Source organism: Nesoenas mayeri (assembly GCF_963082525.1).
Source record: "Nesoenas mayeri genome assembly, chromosome: 2".
In the NCBI taxonomy this organism is placed as follows: domain Eukaryota; kingdom Metazoa; phylum Chordata; class Aves; order Columbiformes; family Columbidae; genus Nesoenas; species Nesoenas mayeri.
The window spans coordinates 123,745,206-123,761,386 of record NC_137543.1 but is presented as its reverse complement, the minus strand read 5'-3'; the positions used below and the strand labels follow the sequence as shown (position 1 = coordinate 123,761,386).

At 46.2% G+C, this 16,181-nt stretch overlaps 1 protein-coding gene across 1 annotated transcript; it reads right to left on the bottom strand.

Moving 5' to 3' along the window:
* Positions 1-3,876: 3,876 nt before the first annotated feature.
* Positions 3,877-15,032, bottom strand: NKIRAS1 (NFKB inhibitor interacting Ras like 1; the record flags this gene model as incomplete). Its single annotated transcript, XM_080339967.1, has 3 exons — positions 3,877-4,116; positions 6,847-7,088; positions 14,939-15,032. 3 exons carry the CDS (start codon positions 15,030-15,032, stop codon positions 3,877-3,879), a joined length of 576 nt encoding a protein of 191 aa, XP_080196093.1.
* Positions 15,033-16,181: the final 1,149 nt, after the last annotated feature.

The window sequence follows — 16,181 nt, the reverse complement described above, 5'->3', positions numbered from 1 at the left end:
CTCCCAGTACACCTTGAGGATCACAGTCTGGATATGGACAGGGAGTTCTGCAGGTGAGTGCACTCGCTGCTTCTGTGTTGGGGGACACACTTCTAGACAAGCTGTGGTGATCGACAGCAAAGACTTTTTGAGCTGTTTACTGTGTGTCAGGCGGGCTGGCAGGACCCCTGAGGAGGCAACCTGCCACTGAGTCCACGCTAGCTACCTTTTAACTTCAGTTCTCATGGCGTTGACTTTTCAGGACTGGCACATTATTTGACAATACAACTGGAAAAGTGTAAAAGATCTGGAAAGGGAAACAGGCAGGAGGTAAAAGGAAGAAGAGAGTATCTTCATGGTTTTCTGATAGGAGCGGTCCATTCCCACTTGGAAGACAGGAAGGAATTGTGTCCTGCTAAGCTGGCAGGAGACACCTTAAAGGAGAGTAAAGGAGTCTTAATTTGTGAATCCTTTAACTGCCTACAAAGATTATCTCCTAGAGACATGGCGTTTACGTTGAGGCATGTAGCAACAGAGCAGTTAGTTGTGGATATGGCATTTTTGGCCACTCCCTTAAGGTAAAGGCCGGAAGCACAGATTCATTTTCACACAGCAAGTACTTCACCTTGCGACATTCTTCTGAGCGATACGTGGTCATCTGCGCTCTTGGATGTGCTTTGGTACTTCAAAAGAAATTCTCTGTGTATTTTATTTATATACTTCTCTTCCTACCTGCATATAGATCAAATCTAACTTGGTGCAAAATAATCTTTTAACTAGAGGTACCCTTCTTTTGCTGGGTGGCTGTGGGCAGGAATACTTTATCCTCACCTGCTGAACTTCCTTCTTTTAACACAATACATGCTTTGGTGCATGAGCTCCCTCAGCTGTTTGGCTCAGCTAAGGAAAATTATTAGTGTGTAGCTACATCACACCAGGAGCGTCTCTGGTAATTGTTTCCTCCTTGTCTCCACTGAGTGAGGAGGTAAATGGCTTCATCTCAGTAGGTTTATGTTGGCTCCTTGCTTTCATGCCACCAGCATGTGCAAAATTAACCATTGAAGCTGTTTTGGGAGGACTGATCTGCACAGTGTTTATTCAGCAAGACAGAATTTTAAGAGGAACAAAGATGGTTAATTTACTAATTTATTTTTTTAATATAATATTTCCATCATCTTGAGAAGGGACTGTCTAGTTTTTGTAGTAGATAAGTGATCCCGGTGACCTAGGACAGGTTTTGAGTCAGCAGAATAGTAAGAACAAAATATGCGTTCTGTCCTTTAGCTACTACATTATACTCTGTACTTTACTTATTAACCCTGTGTAGAACTGTACTACAGTGAGTTTCATTTTGACTGGGTACCAGCTGCTGTGTGTAGATTATCTGCAGAGGAGACACTACATTTTCCATCACTTGTCAATAAAATACTAAGGTATTTAGGAAGAGCAATTAATCTGTGTGCTTAAAAAGCACCAGAAAAAGCTTATGAAAGAAATCAGTGGGTGGTGGTTGTTTATGTGGATGCCCAAAGTGATTCTAGAAACGAGTTTAACCAACTCAAAGATAACATGTTTGCCTTTACGTAACCTGTTTGGAAAAACTGACTTAGTCATTCAGAAGATCCCTTTCCTCTTGCCTTTCTTAAAACATTGTCAAGTCCTGAGTGTCTGGGGGAGCGAGTGAGCAAGCTGATCTCACACGACACGGCTCTGGCAGCATATGGGTGACATCAGCCTTGGCGCTGGAGTTGGCATTGAGTTTGCAGGGCGCAGAACCAGACAGGAACCCACCATCTCCGTTCCTTCCATCTCCACAGATTTTAAGCTAATTCTGACTTGTCAACTTGCACTCCCTTGGCTCATGGGTCAGCTTCAGTGACGATGGTGTGATTAGCAGAGGTCTTTACTTATTTTGATCGATCCAAAGCTGAATCAAGAAGGGTTCTGCAGAACTGAAGAGGAGGAACACGACCAATTCCTTGGTGAGAGGTTGCAGCAAGAAGGTGAACCACGGCTGCTCTGAAGTCACCCTCACATCCCAAGCGCACAGGCAGTTGCGGAGCCTTCTGGGCAGGGAGAAGCCCTGAGTTACACGTGTGTTTCGTCGGAAATGAGTGGGGAGGGAGTGTTGTTCTGCAGCATCGTTGGCGACAATGACTGTTACTAGCCAGGCTGGGGGAGGCCATGCTCCAGTGCTTACTCAGCTGCGGTGGTGCAATGGAAAACAATTGTATGTTTCTAGCAGGGCATCACAAGAGCTTGCTCATTCATAATTGCTCTTTTATCTTACTCCTTGGCCACAGCAATCCAAACTATATTGAGCAAAGCACATAAACAGTTTCATCTACCCTTATTACAAAGGTAGGAATACCTGCTTAATTTTTAGTGATTTGTATGGCTGCTCTGACATCAGTAATGCTGACGGACTTTGTCAGTATTCAGGAAGAGCAATGCTGTAAGCACACAGCTTAATTGTGATCATTAAGCACACTGACTATTTAGCAGTTATGATATGACAGTGCAAGTATTGCTTGTGGTTTTGCTGACTCACAGTGATATTCTCAATATTTGTTCAAAACAACATTAATTTAGTGGAAAATGTGGGAACTGGGTACTTTACTCCCTCTCCCAGTTCTTCAACTACAAAGAAAAGCTCATCTCAATTACAACAAGAGGTTGTGGGAGGCCAAAAGCTGGCCACTCTCTCTGGGAATGGTTGCTCATTCTTTCCCTCTATATCCAACGTTGTTTAGTTTACTGGCAGGCAGCAGATTTCCGCAGCACAGGTTTACCAGCATGGAGTGTCAAATATGGCACCTAGAGTTGTGTTCCTGAAGCTGGACAGTGCATGGTGTATGGAGACCAAGGTGGGTATGTCTGGGCATTTGTCATGGGGATGTTCCCAAAAAGCATCCTCCTGAGCTCCCTGGCCTCCTCTGACATCGAACAGCACTTTGTACCAGTTGCTATCTGGGTCGTAGCTCCATACCGAGGGCGGATCACCGCAGCTTGGTGGTACAGCTGCACAAGAGAATTACCCAATGCACTAAGCAGAGCCCAGGCAGTCCCTCCTGCGTACAAAATTGTTCCATATAATTTCTCAGTTAAAATTATCACCTATGTGAATGTGGCTCATTTGTACTGGATGTGCTGGAACAGAACCACATACAGCTATGTTGTCCTTCAGGTCATGGTGAAATTAATGAGTGCTCTGAGAGCTTTTCTGGTTTGTGCAAATAAATTCCTGAGCTGAAAGCACTACTTGCCAGACTTTGCTGACAAACTCCATGTCTGGGTAGATCTGTTCTAGTATCTCCTACAAGACTTTTTTTTTTTTTGTTCCAGACACTAGCAGGATTTTAGTGGCTAAATCTGCTGGTAGCTGGTTCTCCTACCCCAACCCCTTCTGCAACAACACACTGACCTCAGCCTCCTACAGCACCAAAAAGTCCCTGTGGCCCTGTTTAAGGTCAAGGTAAAAGGACTGTTGCCATTTCAAACATACCCTCTCTCCCAATTAAATGTTTTATTGCAGCTAGTACTATTTGTAACTAGAGGCTATAGATCTGCAGGGGGATGGCTTAATGAAAAGCTTGTTGATTTTTTCCTCAACACAGCTGTGTCCAGGCATAGCCAAAGCTGCTGCTACAGAGGCCTTCACCTGTCTCTCCCTCCCTCCTCCATAACCCTTGTTGCAAGACAGCTCCTCTCATGAAGCGCTTTTTAAGGCTTTTGCCACCAGTGACGTTTTCAAGGCAAGGAAGGATACCTCTCAGCCATAAGCTTGCTGATTTTATTGCTGAATGAGATTATTGCTTTAGGTGAAATCATGAGAAGCAAATGGCAGAGAAGGGACTTGGGCTGTGAGCTGGCAGCAGCAGACAACGCTAAGGTAGCCTAGTTATCAGAGTTATTCCCTTTGCTCTTCCTTCCAGGCAAGGGAAATGTTGATTTGTTCTGGGACTGGGAGAGTTTGCTAGCTAAGAAGGTGAAGGGCTCAAGCAGTGTTTTCCGATCTGTCACGGTCACTTCCCACAGTCTCACTTTCTCAGCCCTTGCCCATTGCTGTGCTGCTTCTGTTTCCACTTGCCTTTGCTCCAGGAGGTCAGTTTTGTTTCCCAAGACAATAACTGTTACCTACAAACAAAACAAAAGGATGAGCTTTATACAAAAAGCATCCACCACTCCCAGTGCTTTTGAACAGCTGGCACATGGCAATGCAGTTCAGACCTGTTCTTTAACTTAGTGCTGGTACAAGGTAAGCTGTGTGTAGTTTGGAAGAGCAGGGTCTGGGATTTGAATCAGCCTTATCTGCTTGTGGAATATGCAGGACTTCCCCTTTCCCTCCGCCCCAGTTGCTTAAAGGGAAACAATACCCAAGAGAGACGAAGTTAAACAGCCCTATTCTCCATTTATTCTGCAATTAAGGTGCCCTAGACAAACGGTAAGAGCACGATATCCGAGTAAGACAGAGCAGCGGATGCTTGAGAGATAAAAAGCACACATGGCAGCAGAGAAAGTGTGGACCCCACAGCTGTGGATTTTGCACAGCTTGTTTTTCCCTAAACCCCAGTCCACAATATAAATAAAGCCAAGCCTGCCCCAGGGGTGGCTGCTGGGCAGGTTTAGCTGTTAAGCCCCTCTCCCAGCCCAGCCGGCTGCCCGCTCCCGCAGGCAAGGTAAGCCAGGGTAAGCCGGTCTCCCATTGCTGGAAGATCAGATCAGCACCAGTACCATCCTCTCAGAAGCAGTTTAAAGAGCAGCTGGTTAGTGAACTGGAACAGCACAGCTGTATCAAGTTGCAAGGATCCATCAAGTGACTCCTGTGTCACCAAGACAGAACAGTGTGGCTGAGCTCAGTGGCTTGCCCGGTACTTCAGTTCTAGGATGTGCTGAAAATAGTGCTGGCCACCTAAAGTTACGGCTCCTGCTTATTTTGAGTTAACCGTTTTCTAAAAATATTTTACCAGCATCAGCAATTAGGGGAAAACATGCCTATAGTCACAGCAAACTCTGGTCTCATCTCTGCACTAGTGGTTTGACAAAGATCAAGTGATAAAGTCCCCTCTTGCTGATGATTTGGGGTTCTTGCTGTGGCCACACCTGCACACTCTTTCCTGTTCATCTGGCTAACTCCAGGATGTCTTCTGATTTTTTACTGCTAGAGATGTTTGTCCTGTTCCTGTGAGGTCTGAGCATTCCTTCCTTTTCTATAGCAGCCCAGAGTGTTAGGAAAACATTTTTCCCCTCTGTGAAGGTTTCAAAAGAAGATACAATCTTCATATGTATTTACCACATGCTCCAACTGAATTTTCGCTATGGTTAATCTCTGTCAGTATGAAAGAACACAACCTCTATTTAGTATAAAATCTGGCCAGGCTTTGGAGTGCATGCTGGAGAGCCCCCACTGCCAGCAGAGGCAAGGAATGAGCCACCAGTGCTTTCTGTCATCTGCCACACAGCAGGGGACTGTGCCACTCGATGAGTTCTTCCAGCTCAGAAGCATCACGTGTGGAGATACACCCTAATTCTGTTAAGGATGCTTTCTAGCAGAGCCCAAACTTTAAGTCCACTGATGATATCTTAAGGCAGAACTCCCAATCTCACCTACACTTCAAAGCCTGTTTTATATGGACTAGAAACCACAGGAATAAAACTAATTTATCCAGCTTATTGTGGGCACCACTCTTTCAACTATGTTATCCTCAGTCAAGACCATAACTTTAATTCTCCCAGAGAAGATAAGCAAACTGGCTGTTTTCTAAAGTACCTGCATGCAATGAGAGAGAAGTGCTCTGAGAAGTCACACAGAAGAGAGGGACACAGATCCTGTTTGGGCTGCGTTACAACATGCTGTAAAGTAACAAACTGGGGCCCTCGCAAAACACAGCGCCTGGGAAAAATTTCCTGTTCGTCTGCCTGTCTTTGCGGACGAGGAGAGTGATGATTGAATCCCGTATCCCTCATCTACGTGACAATCTGCAGCTCACACCAGCCCTACCAGCCAACATACCTCTCCTGTTAGGACACCTTCGGCTGCTGTCAAACTTGAAGCCTGCCTTCCCCCACCCTGCGTGCTGTCAGCACCAAACAAGTTACATTTTTTGAAAGTCTCTCCCTACCATTATCCAATTAATTCCTCACGCACTTTTATTTTTCTTTTAACAGCACAAAGCAGACGTTCGAAAAGCTGTAGGCTAAAGACATTTAACAAGGAAAACTACTCGAGAATATAAAGATACTGTAGGAAAAGCCATAATGCTAATGCTACATGCAAGTTATATTTGTTTAGCTAAGCTGGAACACTGTCAGCTGAAAACACTAGCTGCTTTCTAAGGGAAAATAGAGCAGTCATTTCACACAATTGAATTGATTCAATATGGTTGTTAAAATACATTAAAGCTGCTTTGCCAATTGACTAATGTCTGGGAGACCCATTGTCAGTGGCACTAGTTTGTAAGCCATCAAGTACATGAATACAAAACAAACAAAGATAATGCCCTTCGTTATATTATTCTGCGCACTTGAGCTCCCGTGCACAATATCTAAAAACACATATGAACTGCACTGCTGTAGACCATATGTTTTATTAGTCATAAGTGTCCTGGCTGGTGCATTCAGCTAACTGAATTTTAGCTGTAGTAGAGGAAGTGAGGCAAAAAACCAACACATTCTTTTGCATGACCTGCATGGCATGTGAATTAGGCTTCCCCAGCATGAGAAATCTTCCTTTTGCTGGATTGCCCAAGGCTGTGGGTACATTCGTTTTCCTTTCTATGCAAGTTTTACAGAAACAAAATGTGTGCTCTGCAACTTCCTATCACTGATATGGCGATAAGCCAAGCAGTTAAGGCACCGTGCATTTACCTCCTTTTTGTCTCTAAAGACGTCGATCTCCTTTTTGAGCAGTTCGACTCTTTGGAAAGCTTCGAGGCTGGTCACGGAGTACACGAGAATGAAGCCGTCAGCGACAGAGAAATAGTGCTTTGGCAATTCCACGCCCTCCTGCAGACCCCTGGTGTCATAAAGCCGTAATTGTTCCTTCACACCTCGATCTGTCTCCACTGACGCCAAATACACATCTTCCATCGTGGCACCCTCTTCTAAGCCTGTTTTATAACAAGCAGAAAAATTCAACTGGTGTTATGTATGGCACCGCTATAAGAATTATTTGCAATACGACAGAATTTTACTCCACAATAGCTTTCAGCGTGTGTTTTCCAGAGTGACTTGTCCTGGACTTGACCTTGCCTGACATCCCCACAAGGAGCTGTATTCACAAATCACCGCACCAGCTATTTACAACAGCGACACTATGTAAATGCAACATCTAGTACATGATCATGCCTGTAAAATTAATCTATACAGCATGCATGTTCGGGATAGGAGAGGGTGTATGGCTCTTCCCCCAGGTTTCCAAAACTCCAGCCACCCAGTGCACCAGTTATGTGCCAAACGATGCTGCAAATGGACCTGCCCAAAGAAACCCTTTCAGAAGAACAGCCAAGAACACCAAATAGTCAAGTACTAACATCTTGAGCCCACTTCTTTGCTTCACACTGAGCTGGATCATACAGTAGTAGCAGGAGCCAAAGCTGCTGTCTACAACTACCTGAAAGGAGGTTGTAGCATGGAGGGTGTTGGTCTCTTCTCCCCAGAAGCAAGTGATAGGACAAGAGGAAATGGCCTCAAGTTGCACCAGGGGAGGTTTAGATTAGATATTAGGAAAAAATTCTTCACGGGAAGGGTTGTCAGGCATTGGAACAGGCTGCCCAGGGAAGTTGTGGAGTCACCATCCCTGGTGGTGTTTAAAAGGCCTACGGACGAGGTTCACAGGGACATGGTTTAGTGCTAGAGTTAGGTTATGGTTGGACTCAATGATCCTGATGGTCTCTTCCAACCAAAATGATTCTTTGATTCTATAATTGTGGAAATGAATGTGTATTGGTGGTACAGTTAACCAACAAGTGAAATCAAGCCAGAAAGGGAAAGGGATGTCTGCATGCAAGCAAAGCTGAATTCTATATTTACTCAAATACACAGTGAGCTTTTTCTGCCCCTTAGGGATTTAAAATGACTCAGATTTGCTAATAGGAGCAAGCTCATTTACTGCAAGGTAATGGCATGCACAAGGTAACAAGCTTTCATATGTGTATCTATCACCTGCCCCATGGTAACTATCTGCATACTGGCTCTCCTTCCTTCCTCTCCCCATGGTAAATGTGAGGTAATTCAAGGCAGCTTGACTTCGAAACAATTAAAAAGACTTTTTTCCAAGCCAAACCTGAAAACACATAGATCACCGTAGCTTTGTGATCCTCCTGGATGCAAGTGCATAAGGTTACAGGGCCCAACAAACTATGTATGGCGTAGCTGGGCCACTTTCAAAGTCGGTTTAAGTATTTGTATAAACTCTCTGCAACCCACGTTTTTGCCTCCACTGCATTCCTATATACATGAATTGTTTGCTGTTGCAGGCATAGCATAATGAGTCCTGCATAATTCTCTTTGTCTGCCAAAAAGGGACCATATTAGTGTATTGTTTAAGAAAACACGAGGGATTATCTAGCCTGTGAAAATAAGGATTTTGCTCAGTGCTTTGAACGACACTATTCAAAATACTTCACTTTGACAAACAAGCTAAAGCTTTCCACCCACACCGATGGCTTCCCACGATGTATGCAGCATTCCTGTGCGGGAAAGTGGCACAAGCTGTTCTTTTCACCCCTCTCCCTGCAGTCTTCATAGACCAAACTCTTATCAGGTTTGCAACAAATTAATTTATCTCGCTTCCAAATACAGCCATGCTAAGGTGCAGCAACAAAACTAAGAGCAGAAAGACAAAACAAAGGTTAATAAAAAGAGGAAACACGAACACATTCTGTGTGGTTGGGGAACGTGTTACAAGGTTATTTTTAAAGAGTGAAGTAGGTAACAGCCCTTTCTGGATATAGCACTGTATTTTTTCTTGCTCTGCCTTACTGCATTGTACAGACAGGTCAAGGAAATATCTAGCATCAATAAATACTACTTTGGCAAGAAGGAATGAACCATAAGTACCTCAGTTTTCTTTTTAGGAAGCAATGAATAATGTTGTGGAGGGTTTTATCATCTAAATGCTGTACTGTAATTCAACAGTCTTTAATGTATCTACATTCTCCTATGACAGTTTCTTCCTAATGGCATTAAAAGGAGCAGAGAAAATTATGTCCTTTAACATTCTACTTGAAAATCAGGAAGAAAAATTAAGATCTGGGAGTTAAGTCAGCAGAATAGAGCCACAAATTTTGACGTGAAATGGAGGGGGCACTTCAAAGGGAACTGGAATTTATGCATCAGTATCAGGTTCTAGAGGTGAAATTTCACCTTACATGCATCAGGGGAGGGAGCGTAGGAAGGTAGATTGCTAAGCAAACACAGATAATTTTTAGAAATATCTATGTCACCTTATTCTAGGCCCTGCTTCCAAGGCCCAGATCATGTGCCAGCCACATGTTGCTGGCAATGATGTTTGTACTTTTTTGCTGGTACCATCCCATCCACGCACTTTCCCAGTCTCCATCCAAACACGGGCCACACGAGTTGCTGTTCAAGTGGCAGAACTAGTCAGGAAAGACCAGTGTTCTTGGAAGGTGTCTGTCACCATCCCGTCCTCCCCATCACAAGGACCATGGTTCTCCTTCCCTTCCCTGGCATCCCCAGGTGTCCTCCCACCCTCACTACTTGGTGGGCAAGGGGAGCTTGTACCGCGGAGTTACTGCCCTGCAGACCGCTGCCAGCTCCAGTCGGCTTTTCTCAGAGGAGAACATTATCATGGGCCTTTTCTCTCCTTTTTCTAAAATTTACAGAAACATATTTTGAGATACCTACTGCTGCGACACAGATGAACAGGCAGATGGAACCAGCTCTCAGGTTCAGAAGCTATGGGGGAAAGAGGAACCAACAAGACAGTGAACTATCTTGTGGTTTCTTTGGAAACTAAAGATAAAAAATAAAATAGGGAGGAAAAGGAGGAATAACCAGGAGATTTCCACTGTACTCTGTGCTGGTGAGACCCCATCTTGAATCCTGTGTTCAGTGTTGGGCCCCTCACTATTGGAAAGTCATTGAGGTGCTGGATGGAGTTCAGAGAAGGGTAATGAAGCTGATGAGGGGCCTGGAGCACAAGTCTGATGAGGAGCGGCTGAGGGAGCTGGGGCTGCTCAGCCTGGGGAAAAGGAGGCTGAGGGGAGACCTGATCGCTGTCTGCAACTACCTGAAAGGAGGCTGTAGCATGGAGGGTGTTGGTCTCTTTTCCCAAGTAACAAGTGATAGGACAAGAGGAAATGGCCCCAAGTTGTGCCAGGGGAGGTTCAGATTAGATATTAGGAAAAAATTATTCAAAGAAGGGGTTGTCAGGCATCGGAACAGGCTGCCCAGGGAAGTGGTGGAGTCACCATCCCTGGAGGTCCTTACATGGTGTGTCGACAAGGTACTTAGGGACATGGTTTAGTGCTAGAATTAGGTTAATGGTTGGACTCGATGATCTTGAGGATGTCTTCCAACCAGAATGATTCTACGATTCTATGACTGATGCAGTGCTCAAGCCCCTACTTAACTGCTCTAAGCCTTGGGAGAGGCAGAAAGGTCTTAGTCTATGTTACTGACTGCTGCCACAGAGGAACTGCAAGGGGAAGCCTCAGTCATAAATTGGGTGGTGTTTCAACCTCGGGTGGTTTCCCACTGAGGAAAAGAAAAGGCTCAATATACTGACTAATACTGCACACTCAGGCTAGACAGGGCAGAGATACTGTGAATACCAAAATGAAGTAAAATTCCAAGACAGGTGGAATTGCAGAAGTTCCCAAATGACTCTCAAACATAAATGCAGTGCGAATTTTACATCTTCTTGAGTACTTTCGAAGATCGCCTATGTAATCTCTCCTTCCCTCTGCCCAGTAAGAATTTAACAAAGAGCTCCTAAAGCCTGATATTCCTCATGTTTGTAAACTGCTGGATAACAAACAGGTTTTGCTTGCTTGGATCTCAAATGACAGCACAGCAGAGGATCCCTGACTCAGAGAAGAGCTGGACAGGCCTTAACAGGAGCTGGTCTCTTTAGATTTAGCTGCTAGTTAAGTACTGGTCCCACCAACCAGTAACCACAGTTGTGACCCTCAGTGGCATACATGCAGCTCCATTTTCATCTATTTCTAAAATGCAAAGCTGCCTGTAGCACTACCAGAGGTAGTTTTGATTTAAGAAACAAAGATGTGAGAATGCATAATTTGGTTAATTAGCCTCCACATCTTCAGAGCTGTGAAAGCCAAAACCTCAAATACCTCCAGCTGAGAGCAAGTGAGGCAAATTCTCTTGTTATGGGTTCTACCACAGTAATAGATGGTGCTTTTATTCCCACCCAGTAAGATGATTTAAAGTAGTTGCTTATGAATAACCTGACCATACCAGCTATTTATACAGCCAGGAGGCAGAGACAAGGAACATCGTGGTTTTTACATGAAGAGTTCTCATCTCCTTCTGTTGATCTAATAAGCTTGACCATAGGTCAAGGGGCCAGAGATATTTTAAAAGCAGAAGGAAGACTCCATTCTGCAACATCACTGAACAGGGACACTGTTTAAGGAAAAAACCTATCCTCTTTACAGACATGTCTCATGCCAAAGTTAAGCCAGCAACTCTCCTGTTAGCCCTCTCAAGAGAGCTCAGGCCAAGCAGTGTCAGCTACCACAAATATTTAGTGGGACAATCTTCTATGGCCAGTCAAGGACCCAGGTCATGACCAAGAAGAAAAGACTGGCCCCTCTGTCTTCAAGAGTGCAAGAGAAGGTGGAGGATTGGGACAAACACGACTCTGAAGCCATGAAAAGGGAGATGATCCCAGGTACCAGGCAACCATATATGTATGTTCAAGTATGTTCAACAACTATTTGGCCTGACCTATGGCAATATATTGCCTACATGACTCAAAGCTAAATCTGTCCCCATTTCAAACATCTTTCAGGTTTTGTCTGATTCCTTGAAACAGTTTAGCCAGAGAGGCTGCCATACAATACATACATTACTTTACGTGGCTCTGACGGTGTCTCTCATCCTTTTGCCCTCTCCTCTATCATCCTAGGGCCCCAGGCAAGTTTTAAAGCCCAGCACAAAGCCCAGTACCACACGTTGTTGCTCACAGGCTCCAGGGATACAGATATTCCTATTTGGTGAGTATTCCTCTCTCCTGAGTACTTTTTTCTCTTTGACCTCAAGCAACCTTCCTGCCTTTGCTGCTGACCATGTAAGCAATGGCAGCACTTAGGGACTTCATCCATGACGAGCCCAGGAGAGCTGAAGGTGCACATTTTTTCTGAGAAAAGAAACACAGTGCAACTGAGTTCACAGCACTATCAACAAGCACACAGCCAGGAGCATGGGCTTAAAGCCGAGTGCTCTACATAGAAGCATGAAACCTCCAAGGACACTAATCACTTCCCTGATAGCAGCTGTGCCACTACTCCTTTTTACAGGAAAGTCAACAGGAGGCACGTGAGCACTGGCATAGACTCTTGGCTGATCTACAGCCAGGAGGAGACCCCATGTCAGTGGCTGGGACACCTCAGAGGATGGCACTGAACCTTGTGCTCTGAGCCTAAAACCAAGTTCAAGCACAATCCTTGTTACTGGGAGGAGGATGGGGATGCTGTCAGAAATGGAAACACCCCATGCATGGGCTCAGTGGTCCTCTTCATGGATCCCCGGCCCCGGGACCGGCCACAGAGCTGCTCCTGCCGTCAGTCAGGAAGCACAGGTTTCCAAACAGCTTGTGTCCATGTTGCCGTACACGGAGAGCTGCCTCACTCATTGGCTCTGAACAGACGGGCTTTCAGCAAACACACTAGTCCTTTTCGCCTCCTGCCAAAAAGGCCAGCAGCCAAAATGTACGTGTCAGCTTTCTGGAGCTCACAAGCTTTAGGAAACGAGGGCTGAGCTTTAGTAATCCTGTTTTGAGCGTGGAGGGGCCACCTCTGCAATGGTGGCACCAGCAGCGGGCTTGTGCAGTTTAAAGCTGCGCAGGTGAGTTTCAAGCAAACACTGGCCAGTCCTCAAACTCTGTCCTTGCCCTGTGCGACCCACACGGTGGTGTCCTGCCTCTGCAGTTTGAGGGTTAAATCAACGCAGATTTGAGCAGTAGCTAAAGATCTTCTGGGAATCATTTTCACCAGCCCATACTTCAGGCACCCTCTGCCAGAACTGCCCGTGGGGGATGCAGGGAGGATGGTGATGACCCGGTGGGACTGCCAGGAACACCAGCATATCAGTCCACCCCCCAAAATGTGCCTGATGGCACTCACAGGTGGTATCGATAGCTCTGGGCCATGGCCACTCATCTCCTGGGGCTGCAGTGGCTCCGTATGAGCCCTCTCCATACTCTGACCTTGATTCTGCAATTTGGCCTCTTTCTCCCAATGTTTTGGATAGAAGATTTGACCAAAATCATAAAAAAAATAAAAAAAATCTTCTTTCTCCCCTTGCACTCCCCCTCTGCAGAGCAGAGCTGTGGGAAAGGAAAACGCATCTTTCTAAGGAGCAGGGGGAAAGTCTGCATTGCTCAATGGCTGAGCTGGAGTGGAGCATTCAGGAGAGACAGAAGGACACCAGCAGCTAGACCCTGGGCACGAGGCCTCACTCCGATTATGTCAGCCAGTATCCATGACATTGTATAATCGTGTACATGGCTGGCTCCATAAATAGCTCCTCCGATCAGCAACACCCGAATATCCTTCCTGCCTAGGTTGCTAATAGGAGCTGGGGGCAGGAAGCAGTGTAAGGCAATACGATTTAAGCAAAGCAGCCCGGCTCATGCTGCTCGGGTGTCTCTGATGATCGCCCAGAGATCTTCCTGAGGAGAGGAAGGTCTGTAGTAAAGGCAAAAACCTTCAGCCTGCAGGTTTTGCAGCCTTCACGCTGAAAGCTACATGAGGCTACGTGCGCAGTTCTCAGTAGGATGCTGGAAACAGATGTTGCTGCAACATTGAAGGAAATCCTCCTTTTAAATAAGGGTATTAGCAGGCAGTTCTGCATCACGCTTTGCCAGCAGATTCCTCACATCCACACATTTTAAAGTCGCAGTGCCTGCAAAGCACCGTGCTAGAAATCCTGGTGTTTATCCAATAACTTACCCCAATGTTTAATTTATTGGCTGGAGGAAAAGATACAAATGGACTAGATATCCACTGCCTAAGCCCTGAGACTCACCCCTTGTGCCACCCCCTATTTCTGGGTGAGGCAGGAGTAATTCATCAGCCTCATCATTTGCCCTTCCTCTCAAAGCCAAAGTCATGTGGAAACAGAGGGAAACAAGCCGGCTTTGCCTTTGCGCCCTTTCTTTTGTGGACAGCAAGTCTACGACATCCCACACTCCTGTCTCAAGTCTGTTTTCCACAGGAGGGTTTACTTGAGAGCCGAGAAACTTGGCCCTTGAAGTTCAGCACAGAATGTGGGACCTAAAGCAGAGCCATTTTACTTTCCAGCTCTTTGATTAAATATTAGCCAAAACCAAGCAAAATAAAGCATTAAGAAGATGGAATGAAAGTCTAACATTTTCTCCACCCATCACACTATATGTATTTCTTTTTCCAAGTATGTACAGCATCTTTCATGGAACAAGATATTTCTTATATAAATAGGCAGCAAGCACATGGCCTACTTTCTGTGTTTGTTTCTTTTTAAACATTCATGTATTTTATAACTGGTAACATCATGGAAAAGGTTCTCCTCCAAGCCTATTTTAATAATTGGTAGGCAAAGGACTATGAATTTCAAGAACTGCCCAGAGATGCAGCAAAACCACATCGATTTCCTCCCTCACCTCAGAGCAGTCCACAGTCCCCAGTTACTGCTCTTTGACGGCCCACACAGACCAGATTCTGGAAAAGCAAATAAAGCCCCCACCCCCAAAAAAGTAAAAATATCTCACCAACAGTATGCTTTCCATAGAGAAGTTGTTCCAAAATCGCAGTCTTTCCCACCGAGGCCATTCCACAAACCACCACCTTGTAGCCCTTCCCCATGTTCCTCGAGGGCAGGGTCAGCAGGTGAGCCCTGTGCGGACACAAGAGTCTTTAGCCCGGCGTGCTGCCCCCAGACCCAAGCAAAGTCCACCAAGAGACAAGAGCCAAAACGCGAAGCAGTGGTGAATCAGAGGCGCAGCTCCCTCCCAGGAGCTCACCAGTGACTGATATTTTTAGGACTAAAGTTTCCTCCTACACCATTTTTCAAGGTTTTCGGCGGCTGCCGCGGGTGCTGGTGCTTGCTCGCAGGCTTGACGCTTGTGCTGTCGGGCTGGGGGGGCTGTTTGCTGAATTGTGTCAGCCCTCTGGGGCAGGGACTGCGTGTGCTTGTTGGCGTGTGGGCAAGGCTGCAAGATTTGGGTTATTGGGCTTCATTTTTTTTGCTGCGGGACTGATGGTATCTGTTGGTATCATGATGGCTTCTATAAACGGGTTCAAGGTTTCCTTCCCTTCTACTTCACGCAGGGAAAGTTTCTACCTTTTACACATTAGGAGCTAGAAAATAGGAGTGTTAAAGGCAGAAGCACAGGAAAGCAACTGCAAAAGCAGTTTTTAAATTGCTTTGGATGGGGCAGAGGTTGGTTTTAGCAGGAGGCTTCCAGAAGCCGTGGCAGGGCAGGCCCTCACCCTCAGGTCGCTGTTTGGAGCAGTTCCTCGCAGAGAAAGCAGAAATGTACCTTTTTCGCACCAGGAGGGGGCTGGCCTTGTCCTGCTTTGATTGCAGTTTAACTGGGTAACGCTTCGCCAGTCAGGGTGCTCTGCAAAGCATACGCTGGAAAAAGGAAAGGTCACCCCACAGCGGGAGGGGGGACTTTCAGGCAGAGAAAGCCCAATTCCCATTTTGGTTCCCCAGCAGGGCCCAACAGCTGGCGGCAGCACACTGGGGATGCTGCTGGGGCTGGGGGGCGATAAAAACCCCCTGAGCACCAGGGGGTGAGCTTGCCCCTGCCAGTTCTCCTCTTTGGGCGCAGGGCAGGGAGGAGGCGTGCGGGAGGGGCACAGGAACACTCTGCGCCCCTGCAGTGCTTATGCAAGGAGGAACGTGAGCACGACACACCGGGGGACCCGCGGGCACCGACACCAGCAAGGGGCAAAGCCCGGGCCTCGGCCCCAGCACCTCGGCGGGGACCCCCCTCCGGGGAGCGCCCC